The sequence below is a fragment of the Montipora foliosa genome, chromosome 12 (assembly GCF_036669935.1).
Source record: "Montipora foliosa isolate CH-2021 chromosome 12, ASM3666993v2, whole genome shotgun sequence".
Taxonomy (NCBI): domain Eukaryota; kingdom Metazoa; phylum Cnidaria; class Anthozoa; order Scleractinia; family Acroporidae; genus Montipora; species Montipora foliosa.
The window spans coordinates 29,230,249-29,250,248 of record NC_090880.1 but is presented as its reverse complement, the minus strand read 5'-3'; the positions used below and the strand labels follow the sequence as shown (position 1 = coordinate 29,250,248).

The following is a 20,000-nucleotide window of genomic DNA, read 5'->3' as shown; positions in this document are numbered from 1 at the left end:
TGTGTGAATTTTCTTTCAGACGTTGGTTATACATTAATCACTACATAAATGTATACTACCTCAACTTAAGGTTAGATAATGCAACTTGGATGTCCAACATGGCATCTCTCAAGTCACTACATTGGTCACAGCTGATGTTATGCTGATGGGAACAGGTTCCACGGTACTCGGCTTCATCACCGCTTAGCGCGTACACACTGCAATGATCGGCACAGGGTGTTTCATTCGAGATGTGCAGCTTGAAGTCAGTAGACAGATAGCGTCTACCATCTCGGAGACGCGAGACAATTCCTCTTGCCTCTTCGTCTTGAAGGCCTGCATTAATACGATACCATGAGTTAAAAACGCACAGGTCATAAATAGCATGCGACCAGGTGACTTAAATGATTGTAAGTACTGAGGCCCTCCGGGATGGGGGGAAAGGGGTCCTTCTTCCCTTTAAATGTTTGCTTGTGTTCCCTTGTTCTCCCCAACTTACTTTCAAACTTGTTCCCAGCTTATAAAATTGGTCAAAATTGTTTTTGTTTCCTGGTTCCCTTGTTCCCTAAAATATTTTGACATTGTTTCCCTGTTCACCAGTTCAAATTAGCCATGTTCCCTTAATCCCCAAAACCCCTGGGAGGGCCTCAGTAATTTATGAAATTCCTTGGTCGATCATGTAGGACACCCACACAAGAGTACGTCGTAAAAAACAACAGCTGCTTTTGAAGGGGATCTGAATTTCAAGTTTCCCGCCGCAAAACATTTTACCAGTCTAATAATTAAAAACACGCAAAAATTGAAAACATTCGCCTTAATCTGTAACCTTATATTTTTACTAAAAGCGAGACAATTATTGTTCACAGATAATTTTAAAGGCCGCAATAGTGAGATCTTTATGAACTAATTCTCTCACTCATTTTTCCTGCACCCATCTGAAGCGTAAATCGTTATTAATCGCTTATTAAATTTTGGAATGCGAGGGTAACAGCCAATTACACTATAAAACGAAACCAGCAGTTTACGTTAGCTTTAATGTTACATAACTTAACTTATAGAGTGAAATCCAATTATGTGCGCATGAAAACTGTAGAATAAGATGGGGCCTCGGAATCCATACATACCTTAAGGATATTGAAGATCGTTGATTTCCCTAACGGTTTAAAGCTCGTTTCTACACAATACGTCTGATACAGCTGTATGAGGCGGGAGGAGATGACTGTTCTCACAACGTTTGGGATTTCAATTGTCTCTCCACTTGACAGCTTTAGCATTTTCGTTCCATATGCTACATCTTGTAGAAACGAAGGACTGGATATAAAGTCCAAGAAATGGTCAACCTTAGCGGGATCAAGCCTTGTTCTAGTGATGGTTGGCGGCTCTACGAGTTGTCCTGGCTTAGTCCTAAAGGCATGTGTCCTGGCCTCGTCAATCCTGAACTTGGTCAGTCCCGGCACCAGCTGTAGTAATTCTGTCTTAGAGTAGTTGCTAGCGAAAAGGGACAGAATCTGCTGTTGTGTGTACCAAGAGTTGGCTTCATTGTAAAGGGTCACGAGTCTAGATACCAGACTTTCCTCCTCGGAAGCAGCAGAGATTGCTCGTCCGCTTTGGTGCTTTGTGAAAACCTGCTGAAGCAACCACGATGAATTAGCTTGAATTCCCCGGTGCAATAGCCTCTAGAGTGGTTTCAACAGCTTGGTGGGCTTTTTTTCAGTAGTAACGCTGCGTTGACGATGAGACAGTCATAACATCGGACTTACATTGAGACCTAACTGGACTTATCGGGCCATCAGTTGATTTTAGCAGGAAACTGTTGAGGTATTGCAGCTGATGTTCCACTCGCGGGGTGGGTTGCCACTCACGAGACGTTTCTACTTCTGCCGATGACCCTTGGGATGATGACGACAAGATGTCCGAATTCGGATCGCTTTGCTGCAGAAAAACAAAACAACCCTTTTTGGCTACTTAAATAACAATGAAGGCAACTTAATCTACGCCCGAACTATAAGCAAAGCCAGGAGCCCATGACTAGCAGCGAACAACAGTGCTATTCTCCAGGCACAAATTTTCGTCCGAAAACCCAATTTTCCTTGGACAATGGACCGCTGCGCTCCCGCTCCCATTGCAGGAGCCCGATGACCAATCACATAAAAACTGACTTGACGTCATAGCTTCACCGAACCTGAACTGCCTTTGTTTTTTTGCGGAAAGGGTAGTCCAAAAATATATCGGTCTGTAAAAATGCCGTGACAAAGCGTGGCTTAGTGTTGGAGTTGTTCGCTCCTATAGTCATGGGCTCGCTAAGCCGATTTCTACCTATACAGTGTTTTCATGTGACGTCACGGCAGCCAGGTTGGTACTCCCAAACAAAGGAAAGGAGGCGCCATGAGTCCCCAACTAATCCTCCCGGAATTGAGCTCCATTATCATATAAATGTTTTCTTTTGTTCCGGTGGTAAAAGAAGGTTACTGAGCCCGTGAGTGAAAGCCCTCTTATAAAGATTATAGTAACAGTGATAATAATAACAACAATAAAGATAGTCATAATTATAACAATAGTAATACTGTTATAAACACTCTGAGCTCAGTACCCAGCGCTTAGTGTTATGGGAACCAACACATGGACGTCGAGGGAGAGGCAGGCCCAAGCAGGACTACATCGCAACGCTAAAGAGGGACACAGGAACATCAAGCGTTGATGAGATATCTTGTTTGTCGAAGGAGCCATGTGCTCGTCCGCCTACGGGCGACCAAGTGAGTGAGTGAAATAATAATAATAATAATAATAATAATAATAATAATAATAATAATATTATTATTATTATTATTATTATTATTATTACTATTATTAAAAGAGGAAGAGGAAGAATGAGTCAAAGATAACAATAGCAGCAATGGTTAAGGTTAGAAGACAACAACTGAAATTCTACCGTATCTTAAACCAAAAGTTATAAATTCAAATGAGTAAACACATGATCAATCTTCTGTAGTCTTTATTACCTGACTTAAAAAATCATCTTGAAATCGCACGCGCAAACGCGGTAGCACCAGTTCCTCTTCAGCTGTCTCAGGCATCTCTTCTGTTCCCTGCTCTCCAGATGGTCCTGTAGTCTGATCCATGGACTCTTCCCCACTTGGAACTGGAGTTTCAGAGGGCACAAACGATCCTGTTGCCAAGGTTGTAACATTAGAGTCCAGTTCGCCTTTTTCCATATTGTCTGTGTGAGCACCTCTACAGTTTCTGCATATGCCTAGCAATTATATATTAAAATAAATTGCTAAATTAAATCAAATCAAATCAAAGTAAGTGTGCCAATTCTTCATTATTGGAGCTCGTGTCAGCTTTCCAGAATCGAATTATTTTTAATGCAGTCATTGTAGTGGATGCACCTACTGCCCCAGTCTGTTAAAAGTGTTACAAACTTAGGTTCTTAATATCTATAGATAGCAAAGCTTTATCTAAAATACCTGCACAAACTGGGACAACAGTGTTCCACTTTGCTTTGATTTCTTTTGCCATCTTGAGTGTTATCCCCCTCTCAACGTTTCGTCTCTGATTTCCATGTAAGGGATGCTGGCACTTAGTTGTAGTTCTGAATCTTACTCCAAGTTCTGCTCCATGTTTGGGGCATATTGTGAAATCGCGGCCGTCAGAATCATCAAATAAACCAACGCGAGCCAGAATAAGCTCCTTCTCAGATGCAACGCTCGTTTGTTATACTTTGACGTCTCTCAGATGTTCTTTTATGTTGTCTACGCATGAACTCAGGGGTACAAGTTGCTGCCGTCCTGGCCAGCGCGAAGAAATATCACATTTGTTTCCACAGAGGCTGGTAAATGAACACGATAACTGAGCTATCGCAAATCTCACAATTTGAATGCGTACTTGAAATGACCGACGGAATGCGATCAAGGCAGTTGCCGAAGTGAGGGAGTGAATACTTTTGCCGGAAGTGTGAATTCTTTGATTGGCGATTATGTGATTTTAATTTCAGGGTCTAACAGCTTAGAGGGCTCGGCTTTAGGCTGAGTTTAAATGATGTAGGGCTGGAATTGGTTATCTTTTACTGGCATAGGTTTCCCTTCAGGAGTTAACAGCAGATTTATCAGGCTTGATTTTTTTTCTTTTCTCTAAAACGTTTGCGCATGTTTTCGCGGTTCCTAGAATATAATCATAACACTTGTCGGCATCAAGTCTTAAGTTTCACCGGCTTTCAAAAATAACAACAGATGCGTTCAAAAGCAGCAATACAAAACAAAATGACACCGGAAAGGGGTGGAGATATGGTTAAAATTGAGTTCTTGTATAGTTTACAGTCAAGTATGGGAAAAAACACATCAATACAAACTTCATGATGTTATCTAGCGGAGTGGATGAGAAAGTTGTTGAAATGTAAATAGAGGTTAATCAGGTCACGCTACATTCTCTAAGCGTTACGCACGTGGAATGTTATGAAATGTTCGATGATGTTAAGCGACAACAACCCTATCGATCCTAATCTTCTTTCCCGCAAGCTTAAATTACGAATTTATTAGATCGTCTGGCTTTCCCGTATATGCTAGTTGGCAGATTTTCTCTTCCTTTTATTTTCTGTATGCACTGGAATTTGCTTGTCAACAAGCACTTGACATGTGACCCTGAAATTCCCCCAGCTGGGAAACTGTGAAAACCCAGTTACGAAACTAAACAGTTAAATAAAGCAATTGTGAATGTTTCATGTCGTACAATAGCAATTAGCTGATTTTGAGAAGCAAAATCTCTAAAATAGCAACCTCGAAACAGAAATATCGCGAATTTGCCATCGATATTTTGGTGACACGCATCTCTTTTTTTAACGTGAATCTTCGATGTCTTCTCAAAATATCAAAAGTTTTTATTATTTCTTAGCCTCCTTGATGAATTTTTCGTATAAGAAGCTCGAACATTTGGGTTTGTCTGCCAGAGTGGCCGCGAAGAATTGTGTGACAAGTGAAGTTGAAAGAAACGCGTTTATGTGCTGCTTATAAGTGGCATCTGAACCGAAAAAACGGGAGTGCCCAAAAATGTTTTTGATGTTATTAAGAGACGAAATAATGGACTACAAAGGGGCATAAAAATTACTGTTGAGGCTTTTTGGCAACGGGAGATATTTGACTTCAAAATCATCAAATATTTGAATTTTTCAAAGTGTATCACAACGCACTCACTTATTTGCCTCGGTTGATTGACAAGCCGTCAATCAAACTGACTGACACTTGTTCCTTGTGTTTACTAAGGATGTATCAATATGTGTGTATACCCTCAAATCAATAGGTCAAATTCAGTTGTGCTGAGAGCTTCATATATTTTGCCCAATTTGAAGCAATTTTCATGGTAAAAGCTGATAAATCCAGGGGGGTGGCCTATCTCCCCCCCCCCCCCCCCCCTGAAAGATCCAAAACACAAACCAGGTTGTAGTTTTCAGTTTTGGGGTAGACCCTTTAAACTGGCAGAGTTTCATGGAATTCAGTGAGATGGCATGTAGCAGCACTGCCTGGTGCTCTCGTGGACTCACTCTTAATACCGACAACTCCCAAAATACAAGTACTGTTTGTTACCTTGTTAAGGGTATCAAACAATCAATACACTTGTTTTTAAACAGAAGCCACTTACTTTATCACGATTCAGGACGATATTGTCCAAAGGACACTTTGGCTCTTGTCTATCACGCTCCTGTCTGTTTATCAAGTAGAAGAAGTAGTTTATTTTCATTTTATCACGTTGCACAGAATGAGCATTAGTTCATTTAAAGGTGTAAAACTAAAATTTAAATAACAAAGTTGAATATAAAACCTCAACCACAACCCTGCGAGTAAAAATAGACACGAAACTTGCTCGTGATTAGCGCCCTTCCCACCGGCGTGACCGGGAGTTGCGTGACGTCAATTAAAGTTTTTGTTACGTGAGAATCGAATAATGGAAGAACAATTGCCGGTTTTCACTGTCACACCATCATCAAAACCACTGAACAAATAAAGTCAAGAATCAAATAGATAAAAGAAGATGAATATTCAAACAGTCTCGCAAAGGTTCAGGTCTGTGCGATGTTTCGTGCGGGAGATATTCGAAGAAATGTTTTACTCAAATTTATAAGGCTTTGTATGGAGACATCATGTTTGTGTCCCTCTTAGGGGCACAAATATCACAGCCGGAAGCTAGCAAAAACATATGTCATCGAGTTTTGCTATAAAAAGCCAGTAGTCGTCTTCTGAGGGAGCTCATAAACATCTATGTGAGTACTTATTCTCATACAATGACTGTTCACTCACTCACTCCGAAGAAAAGTTGCATAATTTGGAAAACAGACAAATTACGTGCAAAACAAGAACCAAGACAATGACACGTGCGCGCCCGGAATTAATAGGGAGCTTAAGCAACGACAACGGCGACGGCAACGAGAACGTGACGAATTTGCATATTTAGTGGGTAAAAACAATAGCTTTGCACGCCCTGCACGAGCGCTTTTCACTTTTGTCCATTTCGTTGCCGTCGTCAGCAAATCAACAACGTGAAATAGCCAAGTTTTTGGTTTTATGAAGAACGTCAGCACTTGAGGATAAATTTTATTTTCTCTCCTAAAATGGAGTACCGTTTCGACTGGTGTCATCCTTGAGGAAATACCACACCCTTGTCATATTAAAAACGTTGAAATAGTCACGAAGCGATTAAAAAATTACGCAAATTTATATACTTTGCCTTTGGATTCTCCGTCATTTCACTCACAATAAGCGAACTAATGCTTGGAATTCACTTGAAAAGCATGCAACAAACTGAACTTCGACTGAAATGTTTTATTATCACTGACTGGCGGCAGATTGAAAGTGCCGCCGATTGTCTCACACAAAAAACAGCTCAGATCATGTCACGCAACACGTGCGAATTCACGATGAAGCTGGACATAATGGTTGACAAAATGAAATTATTCGACTACAAAAATCCGAAAATAACAGCTCACCTTGAAATTTCAGGAACTCGATCATTTCTCCGATGTGAGAAATGGCAATGTTCAATTTCCTTGTGAAATACGCCGTTCGCATGTTTTTCCTGGCGTTCGTAATTTGCATAAAGATTCAATTTTTTTCTGCGTCCAACTGGACCCTTTGTTCGATATTCTATTCGTCTAAAAGGAAAACGAGTGCGTCCCAGGACGCAATGACGCACTCTGGATACCTCTCTGGTTCAGATTGTAAAATTTCAGCGGATAACCTATGTGATAGCATTCTCAACCGCAATTTTAATATCGTGTCACGCAAAAGCTCAGAAATTCAACCTTATTTTATCACAAGACGAAAAACCTTATCAAACTAAAAATTTGAGAAAAATCTCAAAAGGCTTGATAATTACTGGGTTGCCAAACCCAGTCGGAATCCCGGTTTCATTTCGTGGGTTTTTTTGTTATTTTTTTCCGTGTCGGGAAAAGTCTTGCCTGTCACTCCCCTGCTAAGTGGTGTCTTTGTGCATAGAGTCTTCTGTGCGTATTTTGTTAGGTTTGAGGGGGCTGGGGTAATGCGTAGTTTGCTCTGCACAATTAACCTGTAATGGCGTCGAAAGTCATTGTAACGCGAATGGCTTTTTAGTACATCTTTAAAGAAAATATACCCACATGGAGCTCAGGAATGGAACGTCAAGACAGGCGGTGAAACATAAAGATCTGGAATCTTAAAAAAGCGACGAGCAATGGACCTTGACAGCGTGAATCTTTCGCCCGTCGAGCCGAAATCAAAATATGCTGTACTTCTAATATTTCGCCAAGGTGGTGTTACGTACAACACTGAAACCAAATGGAAATTTCTCTGGTAACTTTCGGGTTCAACAAAGACAGAGAAGGAATCGAACACCACAAGTAGATCTGTGATCTCTGTTGTGTGTCTCACAGTGTTTACTGAAGTCGCATCTATTTAAAGTTTGCCTGTTTGTCTGGCAAGTAACATTCCTTTTGTACTCAACTCTGCAAAGGTTAAAAAAAAAAAAATGGAAATGTGGCAGTGAAAAATTACTTGAATGAAAGCTTGTTGTCTCTTTTGTGCTTTATTATTTACGGTCAAGGTTCTTTCGAAAAGGGTTGAATGTGAACTGTCAGAAATTTATTTAATTGCGTATGCTTTGTGATTGTGTGTTTCGCTTGCACGCACGCAACTGAAATAGGAAGGGTTTCTTGCCTCTTATAGCAAATATGTTGCTTGTTTCAAGAAATGTTTCGGTGGAAAATATTTCAGTGAAATTTCCAGCTTTTGTAAATTTGTCATGTTGTGTAATTTTCGAGCTTAGCAAATTTGCATACAGGTGCTGAAATGTGATACGGGGAGAATTTTTGTGGTAACGCATAAGTCACGAAAATAAACAGGTCTGTTGGAAGCGTGCTTGAGTTTCAACAAAATGACCCCCAAAATCGGCAAAAGATTGTGACGCTGATGAATAATAAAGTAGCTGCTATTACCAAAACGATGGAATTACCTGGTGATAAATAACCTTGTCTTGGAGAGTAAATTTTTGATTTTCCAGAAACAATGGTCAACCTCTGAGAGTTGGGCGATTGTGATCTTTGTGTTGAATTTGCACATTTCTTGTCAAAATTTATAACAATCGAAAGAAAAAGAAAACTAACAAAAACAAAAACCCGGTAGCTTGGCATCATTTGATACAGATGCTTCACTGTTTCGCGAGTAAACATGCCGCGGTAAAATAACGCGGTAACTTGATCACTGCGCCCGCTGAATTTGATGTGCGATTTACTCGGTGCAGCCAAACTTGTACAATTACAACAAAACAACTAAAATCTCCCAAACTGTTTTTCGCTGATGGTAACTTTTTATATTCGTGGTTCAAGTTTAATGTTGTTTTCATGTCGTAGATTTTGTTACCGATGGCAAAATATTTTATGCTCGATCGACCGTCCTGAAACTTCCTTCTGCTCTTCTTAAAAATTGTGTATCCATATTTATTTACTTTTACATCAATATTTGTTTTGCATAAAGCAAGCTAACAAAATCTGTATCTTGCTTGGTTCGCATCTGATAGCATTAAAATAGAATTTTCGGTCCTATGCTTCTGTTACTGAGTGGTATATTTCTTAGGTCGCTCAGCTTTCAACTTTTGTTTACAAAGCTGTCAGATGCTGTCAGTGCACGCTTACACTTGTGGTGGAAAGAAGTTGCATGATCAACATGTCAGCCCAGAAGCCAATGTTTCTCGATTCCCTTTTATTTTCTTCAGTCTCTCTGGGTTCAGTACTTTGCTAGTAACCACATGTCTTCTCAAGGGCTATTTATCTAAGACTTCTACCATGGCGCTACAATGATAGACAATACCAAAACAATATCGTGTAATGTTAGACCTACATATTACGCAAAGACAACTGTCAACATGTCATCCCAGAAGACAATGTTTTTCACTTCCCATTTATTTTCTTCAATCTTTCTGGGCTCAGTACTTTGCTAGTAACCACATGTCTCCTCAGGCTATTTACCGAAGACTCCTACCATGGCACTACAATGATAGACAATACCAAAACAATATCGTGCACTGTTAGAGCTACAGATTACGCAAGGACAACTTGAATCTCCTGGAAGACAACACACAGCTCAGTTGACATTATGGAATAAATCGCTGTGTTACTTCACTACCACACGTAAGCAATGCGTGTCAATTTTTTTTAAAGAGGACAGGAATTTCTTCTTTCTGACAAATGATTAATTAATAGGCCGGTAGCCAGGTTTTTAACCTCAGAAAAGGATCTGTTTCGTCGTACGAACGTGTGAGGACCTGTGAGCCAAACGGCCTCTGCTGGTATGACTTCTGGTATGATCAAAAATAAGACACAGACAGCAGTGATAAACATATTGAACTTGTTCATTTTAACTATGACTTGACGTTTCGTATGTGCTCTTCATACATTTTCAAAAGTAACCTTTGAAATTTAAAACAGCTATTTATATATAACAAAGCGGATGAGGGGACTGGAACCTAGATTAAGCAAATACTTAACAGTAAAATATATAATAATAATAATTATAACATTAATAAAAACAGAAAAGATTAATAAAGCATCAGCATTTCACTTCCGACGTTGACGTTGAAAGCTGGCTCAAGTTCTTGAATAAAGAAGGTCTCTTTTATTTTACAATGATAGTCAGTTTTGCCCTTCGCTAAAATATCAAAATGATCCCACTTGATGTTATGTCCAGTGGCCTTGACGTGGTCAGCAATGGCTGAAGTATTGTCATTTTTAGCTAGGACCTTAAAATGTTCGGTTTTTCTATCGTGAAGCCGCCGTTTAGTTTTACCGATGTAAAAACTATTACAATCCCAACAATTTGCTCTGTAAATAACTCTGGATTGTCGTGAACGATTAATACGGTCCTTGTAAGGAAAGAAAGATTTTATACATCGAGTGGTATGACTTCTGGTATGACTTCTGAGTGACCCCCCCCCCAACTTGAAAAAAATTGCGTGGAACGCTGCACGTACCACAGGCAACCCAGTGTACCCTCACGGAGGGTCTAGTTCCTTATTTTTTTAGTTTTGATTATAGAAACGCGCATTTATCGTGTTTTCTGTGAGAAGAGGAAGTGTATCGTTACGATTCGGTACACGGTCAAAGAGGAATAAAATGGCCGCTTCCTCCATCCGAGCAGCGGCGCTTTGTTATTCCAAGAGATTTTAATTTATTAGTGTCATAAATTTTCCTTATTCCTGTCACTATCATTGCACTTTCTTTTTTGTTTATACCACAGTATACCATGTTCTATTCTATTCACATCTGAACATGGCAAACGTACGTATCCGCCGAGAAATGATTTTAAACCTTACGAGTGTCGTGTTTTTGTTAAAAGTTACATCCTCAATGGTATTATCTATTATTTTCTCAAGTAGAGGCCACGCTTATCTTTCCGCCACTAAGATGAACAAACTACAACTCGCTATTAAGTTTAAGACGCGAATTACCTAGTGAAATGTCGCTCAAGACACTGTCTGCAGAATCGATGACCGCACACCCCCGTCTGAACAGCCTCCTTTAACACAAGCTGGCATATTGGACAGTGGAAATCGTCTTCCACGGCATCTACAAACTTGTCATCGTAGCCGCTAGGTAAAGGGTTCGCTTCAGCTTCCGCCATGATGTGCAAGAATCGGATGCCTGTTTATACGCAAAGGGTTCTGGGATCGCCAGGGGGGCATTCGCTGTAAAGAACATGCATGGCGGAAACTTACTTCGACGTCGAAAAAACGATTTTGGATAGAGATCAACGCTCTTTTCGACACAGATTTATCAGAAGTCGATTTGGGCAATGTTGATATGCGGCAAGTGTAAGTTTTTGTTTGAATAACCGTGAAATATGACATAAAATTCACTCGGATTAACCTTGCTCGCGTGAGGATCCCTATTTTAGGTTTAATTTTAATGTTGTGAAATTGACATCTCGTCATGGTCTCGAAATACTACAAAATTAGGTACAAATCTGGAGGAAATAACCCAATGAAGCCTTTTTAGTGTGTCTAGGCTGTTTTCTTATTAGTTACGTCTTTCGTTAACGAATTATGGCGTCTTTAAATATACCTCCTCAAAGGTGAAGTCGTTGTCAGAGGAGATGGAAATTGTTTTTACAGAGCTATTGCGCTTTGGAGGTATGAAATGAGCGATGAGAAACATGAGGAAATCCATAGGTTAAGTTCTTGTTTAAATGAGAAAAATCCAAGGGTTTTCGAGCCGCTACTGTTTTCTAAAAACTCTGAGAGTCCAATCACTATAATGTAAAGTACGATGATTCTGCTCAAGCAAACCATTTCAATCTCCTTCTGCCTAGACTGTTCACAGTCCCCTATTTTTCCGTTTGATCGTCGGGATCGAGCACAAACTTTCGCCATCTTTGTTTTTAAAAGCGAGTGCGAACTGGGGAGAGCGATATAACTATCGAATGGGTGGGGGGAGTGGAGGGGTTTTGGCAGGAAAAAAAAAAAACCCCTCCACTCCCCCCACCCACTCGATAGTTATATCGCTCTCCCCAATTCGCGCTCGCTTTTAAAAACAAAGATGGCGAAAGTTTGTGCTCGATCCCGAGGATCAAACGGAAAAATAGGGGATTGTGAGCAGTCTAGCTTCTGCCTCGAGGCAGCTGTTTAATGCTCCTCTTCCATAGGGAATTCATAAGTGATATGCCCCAGCAGTTACATGTAAACAAATCTTTTCTTCTGTCAAACTACCATCTACATGTAGAACAACAACAACAACAATACTTTATTTCACCCTATAGTTACAATAAACTAATAACAATTGTTCAATAATTATCATGACAATAATAACAATAGTACAGATAATAGGGATGCTGGCTGCCCGAATAACCTAAAAGTTGAAAAAGGCCGGGCAGCCAGTTAAAAGAAAAGATGTTACAAAATGTTCAGGTCAGGGACACAAGAACAAACAAACATAGATACACACAGAAATAGAGATAAATAGAGTTAAGTAAACTACCAGTATATTAAAGCGACGAAAATTCTTACGTTTCAAAAGAGTATTATTATTTCAAAAGAGTATTTTTTATTTCATATCTTAAAATTACAAAATCGATGTATAGAGGTCTAGTAATCTTTGATAAATTGCTGTTTCATTTTCTTTTTAAACAAAAACAATGGAGATGATTTTAAAATATCTTCGTTAATGGAATTCCAAACTGATGGGCCTTGGAATCTGATATTGAATATTCCGTAATTTGTTCTTGCTTTTGGGAGATACCGGTAAGACTGTTTTGCAGCAAGCCTTGTATTATAGTTATGGATCTGTGTTATTTTAGTGAAGAAAGAAATAAAGACAGGTGGTAGTAATTGGTTATGATATCGATACATCAAGGTTGCTAAATAAAAAGTTACTAGATCCAAAAATTTTATAACTTCGAGAGATTTAAACAAGGGACTAGATCTAAGCAAACTTGTCAAGCTCCACTATGACTTCGACCAATACAAAAGCGTCATCTTCATATACTAGTTCTTTGTAGATCTGATCTTTGGAGCAGGTCTTTGAGGTTTTAGTACTCCCACAATCATACTCTGTTATGTACAAAGTTGTTGTAGGAAGGTGAAAGTCGGGTGTGAGTTTATACAGAGTTTTTTACAGAGGTTAACTCCCGGGGGGGGGGGGGGGGGGAAACAGACGGGGATGCTCGTCGTCTCGCTTTGGGGTGTAAATTTTGGATTTTGGTCTCGCTTAGGGTGTTCCGGGCAAAGCTCCAATATTTTATGCCACCAAGGTCTCGTTTAGGGTTCCGCGAAGTAACACAGAATTACGCGAAGAGAAACAGAAGTCAAATCTCCTTTAAAATTTTCTTTTTATATAAAAGCATTCGATGATTATGCCTTTTTATCATTAAAACTCATTGCGTGCCGTATTTTTGTGTTTTCAAACGGTCTCTTTTAGGGGTCAAAATTTGCTTAAGCTACGCCTAGATTGGTCTCCTTTAGGGGTTAAATTCAAAATTTCCGACGATCTCCCCGTCTGTTTCATATGGGATTCCCCCCCCCCCCCCCCGGGGGGGTTAACTATATAAAATTAAAATTTCGAGAATGATTTTTACTGTGGAAAGTTTAAAAGAGCTGTGGACACAAGAATTTCTGCCTAATATCCGAAAGGAAATCCGCAAGGAAATCGACTCGCTTTAAAGGCTCGTCTGCTCGACCTCAACAAAAGGTTTGAAGAAATTGAAAAGTCCCAAAATTTTATTTCAAAGCAAAAGCAATACGACACTGTGATATTGACGATCAAGAACTTAAAAGAACACAACCAAGGGGTGAAAAGCCAAATTCAAGAGATCGAGGAAGACATAAACAAGCTCCGCAACGATGGTTATAGTGTGGAGGTCAAGTCGTACCTAACGACAACCCAGCGTTTCTGGTGAAAGAGATGTCTGAAATTATGGGAGTAGATCTCGACGTAAACGATATATCGATCGCTCATCGTTTACCACCAACGAAGAAAGTGAAAGACCGACTAATTGTTAAATTTACTCGAAGAGAGAAAAGGGATGAAATCTACAGCAAGAGGAAAAACTTAAAATCCAAGCGGACTAAAGATCTCCCGTCTGTGGTTTGCGAGCGAGAATCTGCGGTTTTTGTACGTACGTCATAATGCACAAATCCATACACCGTATTCAAAAGTGGCGGACACGCGGAACGACCTAAGAATGGCAAGCAGTTTGTAGCAAAATTTAATCTTAGATATATATGTTCAATTCTTTAAATAAACGGCTTGCCATACTACCTAGGTTCTAATACATGAAAGCGAGGTTTGGTAGGCCGTATTTTTGTGTGGCTTACACGAAGTGTAAACCACTCAATGCCATGGCCCAAGATATTTATTGGTGAACAGAGTGGCTGTCACGTGGTTTACTATCGTCGAAGACAGGCCCCAGTCTACGCTCGGCTAAGTACGTAAACTTCTAAGCTTCAGAAAGCGGCCATTTTGTGGGTGTAATACAGCGTGTTGTCGAAGATCGTTTTTTATCTAGTTATTCGTTCTTCTTTGCTGCTTGGATTTTACACGCCGCCTTCCCTACAGTCGGCTTGTCTTCTAAGTTCGGATTACAGCGAGGAGTTGTGCTCTCACAGGGCAACATTTCAATTCACGGTCTGGACCTTTGGTACAGGTTGCGTCACATGAAAACTTACGAGTCATTATTGACTCTCGCAAGCCAACATTTAACGGCTTCAATCTGCTCAACAGACCTGCTTGAGTATCTGAAAGTTTCTGAAAGTATTTGAAAGGCTCTGAAGTTACTTGAAAGCAAAAGAGACTCTCCTGTGCTTGTGTTGTCATTGCTCAATGTTGTTGTTGAATCGAATTGGACGAATCATCCACACACAGTTGACAAGAGTCTGCTAGCCCACGATTTCGTCAGAAGTAAGTAACATGGGAATCTCTGTTGAACAATACCGATCAAGAATCGGCTTTCATGACAATTTCCTTAAAACAAAAGATGCTTTGTCGCGTTTCAATTATGATGCTTTACATGAATGTCTTTTATTTACCAACATTGAAACAAGTTGTTGGACAATACAAAATATGGAATGAAGTAGTGTTTTGATTTACCCAATTTGTGTACTACACTTGCTCACAATGTTTATTTTGGACCTTTTTGTACAGTAGATTAGCACTTTGCATAATGTCAAGTTCATCTATTTATTTCATGTTTCCACATAGCTTGAACTTGGTAAACACACTGACATAAAATTACAAGGTCCATAATAAGAAAACTTCAACGATTCTGGTATTTAAAGTCATATGATACCATCATGAACTTCCCTGTACATTGAATTCTGTTGAACTTTTTCTTAAAACCTCCAGGTAAAATTGTTAATCTTATTGGCTTAAAATTATTAGCAATGTTAATAAGCACTACTCAACATATGAGTTATTAAAATATTGCTTGTGTTCAGATATTGTTATGCGTCTATCTTTTTTTCCCAAATTCCTCCACTTGCAACCCAGTAGCCACTTACATCAACTAAATTTTTCTGTGTTTCTTTATTGAAAATTTAGCATTATGATACTTTACATGCATGTATTGTCAAAAATTAGACGTACATTCAAACCAAATCAAGCTCCCAATGTGGCTTCTAGCAAAGGTTACATCATTTCCTGTATGTCCCAGCCCTTCTGCAAAGTGTTGTGCTCTTGCACTGGTACACAAAATGCCAAAAGCATTCATACGGAATGCTTCCCTGGAGTTGACTTCACAACACTTGCCCTGGACAAACTCAGAACTCAATTCCACTTGGTTGCGTAAACAAAATCATGACTGAATCTATAAGCCCACTATAGGACATGATGCTGACATTTTTTCAGTTCCTTAAATCCTCAGGTTACATGCGCAACCTCTGTTGTCAAAATGACACCTCCATAAAACTTTACCCAATAACCCTCATCTTGAAAATAAGCATTTCAGGACGGATGTATGTCAATTATCTTATTGTATTGATTGAGAGGAACAATATTGAAAACTAACCGTAATCAGATACAAGCTCTACTAATAGAAACTCAATGACAAAACAGATCCTTTAATTTGTAACCTCCCCCATCAAAGCAGCTTAATTTCGTAAGCCACACATGTACGCATTGCGGACCTATTTTTGGTTTTGTGGGCAAGCGATAACAGCACACAGATAGTAAAATCTGGGTTAACGTTAATTTGCATAGCGAGTAGGGGGGATTAATTGGTAAAAGTGCACAAAATGAACTACACTTCCGTGACAGAGCTCCTTTAAATAGTATGCCAAGAAGAGAGTTCTCTGAAGCTAGCACTTTTTCACACTTCAAAAAAAATTGTTGTTTGGAGCATTGTAGACATCGTCAATCTTTCCGCACGGAATACGTGCACTCGTTGATATGAAACTGGTTTAGAACGCGACAATTTTTTAACCGCTCATTCTCAAAGCAAAAAATTAGCGATCTCCGACCTTGTTTCCGATTGGACCTCGTCACGTGACCACCAGGGACATACGACGTCCTCGTCTCTGTTTGTATTTGTCTCGAAAGAACCGGCTAAATATTTTCAAAAGTGAGGTACAGAAGCGTTGCGGAAGAAAACAAGAAATTGTTTTGCACTTTTCGCTCCAAATCAACTTAACAAACTAGTACTTTTCATCACATTCTTCCAACAGAAAAGTCAACACAAAGAGAAAGTTATTTCTTTTTCCAAGCATCATTTATTTAAATATGTTCCTGCTTTCTGTTGGGAAAAAAAAACTTCACGTGAACTTAAGTCACTTTAATATTAAGTCAGCAAATTTAAAGAACTTTTACAAGGAAAAGTTACGTTCTGATTAGTACACGACCGTTACGGTTTCTTAAAGAGTCCGTTTGATTAAAACAATGCATACAAATTTGTCCTTTTTATCGCCCAAGTTTCTTGATATTCTTGCTGTTTCTTTTTTCAGGTTATCTTGGGTATTCCTTTCAATGTTTTTGCAAGGCCCAGTTGTCGCTAGAAAGAAAGAAATTTTACGACCGAGTGCTAATCCTTTTTCTAAAACGGCAACTGCGCTCTCTACAACTGCCCCCAACCTCTCTGAGTTTTGGGTGGTCACCTGACAAATCACAAAGCCGGAAAAGCGAGACAGCCTGGGTTCGAGGTTGGTGTTCAGCTACTTGCACTAACTAAATTCCCACAGCCTGCCGATTTTTTTAAGTTTAACTTTGAAAAGTTTTGTTTCTGTTTATTTACTTAAAAGAACTTTTTAAACGATTCTAGCTTCAATAAAAATGGTATCGTCTAAAATGTAGCCACTTTTCATAAGTTTATCATGTGACACGAATTGGGGAAATCCCCTGGCTACCCTATTTTCCTCTGTCTTGGGTTTGGAGTTCCATTTGCCTTCATTTTGACTTTCCGTAGTCGAAGAGATGTTATTTCTGTCCTCTGGATTTTCTTTTGGCTCGATCAATGTAAACTTTACTCGTTTACGAAAAGGCCATTGTAAAATGGAATCATAATCACCTTTCATGATTATAATGAAAATCGACAGATGGGTATTCTTCCCTTTGCCGTTACCATTCGGATACAAAGACATTCTAACCTTGTAGCCAAATTCACTTGTATAAAATGGAGCACTTTTTATCTCATCTTCGTAGCCGGTTTTAGCTTGTTGCAAGATTTCATCGAAGCCACGAATCTTCCACAAAAAGACGCCGGTCTTATTTTCAAGAGCATCTATCTTCTCTTCAAGTTTCTTCACAAGCTGTTTAGTGTTGTGTAGTTCTTCTTCTGTATTCCTCAACTCTTCTTCTGTATCCCTCAACTTAACACAGACTAAATCAAGATGCAGTCGCATTTCAGATTCAACATGGGAGTCAATGTCATCTTGCAGCACCTGCCGGAAAAAAAGGTTGTTCAGTACTGAGTTCAATACAGTTGAATGACCACTGAATTCTCCAGCCGAGAATTTCGCGGCCAACAAATTGTCTCTGAAAAAGGGACGGCAAATGGCTCCATTAAAAATATTAGTGATAGCTTGAGCCATTTTCCGAAGTCTTCAAAATACTGCGCTTGGCCTTGGATAATGGGACATTTATTTCTCAAATAAAAATACGTAAAGAACCTTTCTTGATACACTGATATTAAAAGATTGTAGCTTGTAGGGCCGTATAAGAAAAAGTAACATTTCAAATAAACATAGGAGTGCTTAGAAAACTCGAATGAAGAGAGACAACCAGTCAGTTATTTACAGAGGCCAATGGAATTTAATAGACCTTTTCGGCTTGTACATTTTGTTTTCCCATTTCAGACCACGTGATGTTCTCAAGGGAATGTTTCTTTTGTTTTTTCATAAGTTATGCATACATATGCACGTGCATAAGACGACATTTGAAAGACACTGTTCCCTAGAGTAACATCATGTGGTCTGAAATGGGAAAACAAAACGTACAAGCTGAAAAGGTCTATTGGGGGCCCCTGAAAGTCTTATTCGTGATGGGAGAGGGACATGGGGAGAATAACTTTAATCATCTCGCTAGTCCACGTAAGACGTCTTATAGTGTCAGTTATTCGGATAATTTTGCACTTTTTCTGATCCTCGTCTTTGCATCTAAAATAGAGTAAAATAAAACCTTTTCCATCAAAGCATTTTAACGAGTTTATTTGACCTGTTGCAGAATGTTTCTTGACATAGCCAAAAAATTTTCGGACTCTTTCAGGTTCTACAATTTCCTGTGTATATATCTTAACTCAAATTAAAGTCGTTTGTTTCAGGGAACGTTGAAGTCTTACGTACAATAACTTGGCCCTTCCTTAATTTTGATATCCGTTGTTTCATCAGAAGTTGCTTTTCGGATCGAAACATATTTTGAAGCTTTTGGAAAATGAACTGCAATCCTCTAGTAAAAATTACCTCTTTGGTACAGCCCATGTCAGCATAGCGGCAAGGAATTGGTGCCAGAGGACATTTATCCCCAGTATGCAAGCAAATCTAAATCGGACAAATGAAAGGTTATTGTTTCAATTTATTGCTTACAGATTGTTCTCACTAACTCGCGTAATTAAAAATATTTGTTTCACTCTGGGAATCACGTGACCTAAACATTATTCAAGAATGAATTCGTCAAGGAAGCTATAGTAAAAGTAACTAATATGGCCCCGTTCCTCTCTCTCCTCCGCAGAGGTTCGGTTATCGGTAAGGTGATCGGCTTTAATCGGCTGTCATCCGTAAGGCGTTAGGATGTGCCCGCTGTGCAAGGTGAGCGTTCTGCGAAACCGTGCCCAGCAGCCTGCGACCTTTTAATGGTTGCTTTCTTCTCTAAAAGCTCAATTTCTACCACCAAAAAAATGACTGTATCACAGGGAAGCCGGAGCCGGGGGAGCTGGGGAGGCTTTAGCCTCCCCCCCCCCCCCAATTTCACGCAATAAATACAAGAAAGCATTCTCGAGCTTCAAGATATCAAAATTTTCTGGCGGAAAATTCCTCCAGAACCCCTTACAAGTTGGCGTCTCCGGCACTTGCTTGTTAGCCCCCGCCCCGCCCACCATACAAAATACCCTTCGCCGTCCCTGGGAAGCATGGACAAAATAGTGTGTGTTTAGACAAGTTCCCGTTCCCAGGAACGCGGTGCCCGAGAACTACCCCTGCAGCCATTGCTTGTACCCGGGTACGGTGCTCAAATTTATGCCTCGGGCCTGAGGGTTATGTTCAGACTAGTGACCCGTTCCTAAGAACCGGGGAACGGGCACCTAGTCTGAACGGGGCCTAATGTATGACAAAAATATATGTTATCTGTTTCAGTGCCACTAGACTATAAATTCACATTAAAACGCCTAACCTCCTCTCTTGGGATGGATTCTCCACAGCCATTTGGACAGTTCACGGGGAATCTTTGGCAGTCATTCTCGTGATCCTAAAAATAAGTAATGGTAATAGTAATGAATTTATATAGCGCATTTTCTATTGAAATATTCAAATGCGTTTCACAAGAAAGTGATCTATGGGTGAGATCGGAATTAACCCCTGTAAACCGCAAAAGAGTT

The 20,000-nt window shown here is 39.7% G+C and overlaps 1 protein-coding gene and 1 long non-coding RNA gene across 2 annotated transcripts in view; both read right to left on the bottom strand.

The window, feature by feature from the left end:
• The window catches only part of LOC137979540 (uncharacterized), a 15,450-nt gene extending 9,774 nt beyond the window's left edge, over positions 1–5,676 (bottom strand). The window contains exon 1 of the long non-coding RNA XR_011118360.1: positions 5,611–5,676. This is a non-coding gene — a long non-coding RNA (uncharacterized lncRNA). The remainder of the gene's footprint in view (positions 1–5,610) is intronic.
• An 8,801-nt stretch (positions 5,677–14,477) lies between these two features.
• The window catches only part of LOC137980095 (TNF receptor-associated factor 4-like), a 22,891-nt gene continuing 17,368 nt past the window's right edge, over positions 14,478–20,000 (bottom strand). The window contains exons 4-6 of the mRNA XM_068827450.1: positions 19,796–19,870; positions 18,871–18,948; positions 14,478–17,853 (exon numbers count right to left, since the gene is read on the bottom strand). Coding sequence (XP_068683551.1) covers positions 17,221–17,853; positions 18,871–18,948; positions 19,796–19,870 — 786 coding nt within the window. The 3' untranslated portion in view covers positions 14,478–17,220. The remainder of the gene's footprint in view (positions 17,854–18,870; positions 18,949–19,795; positions 19,871–20,000) is intronic.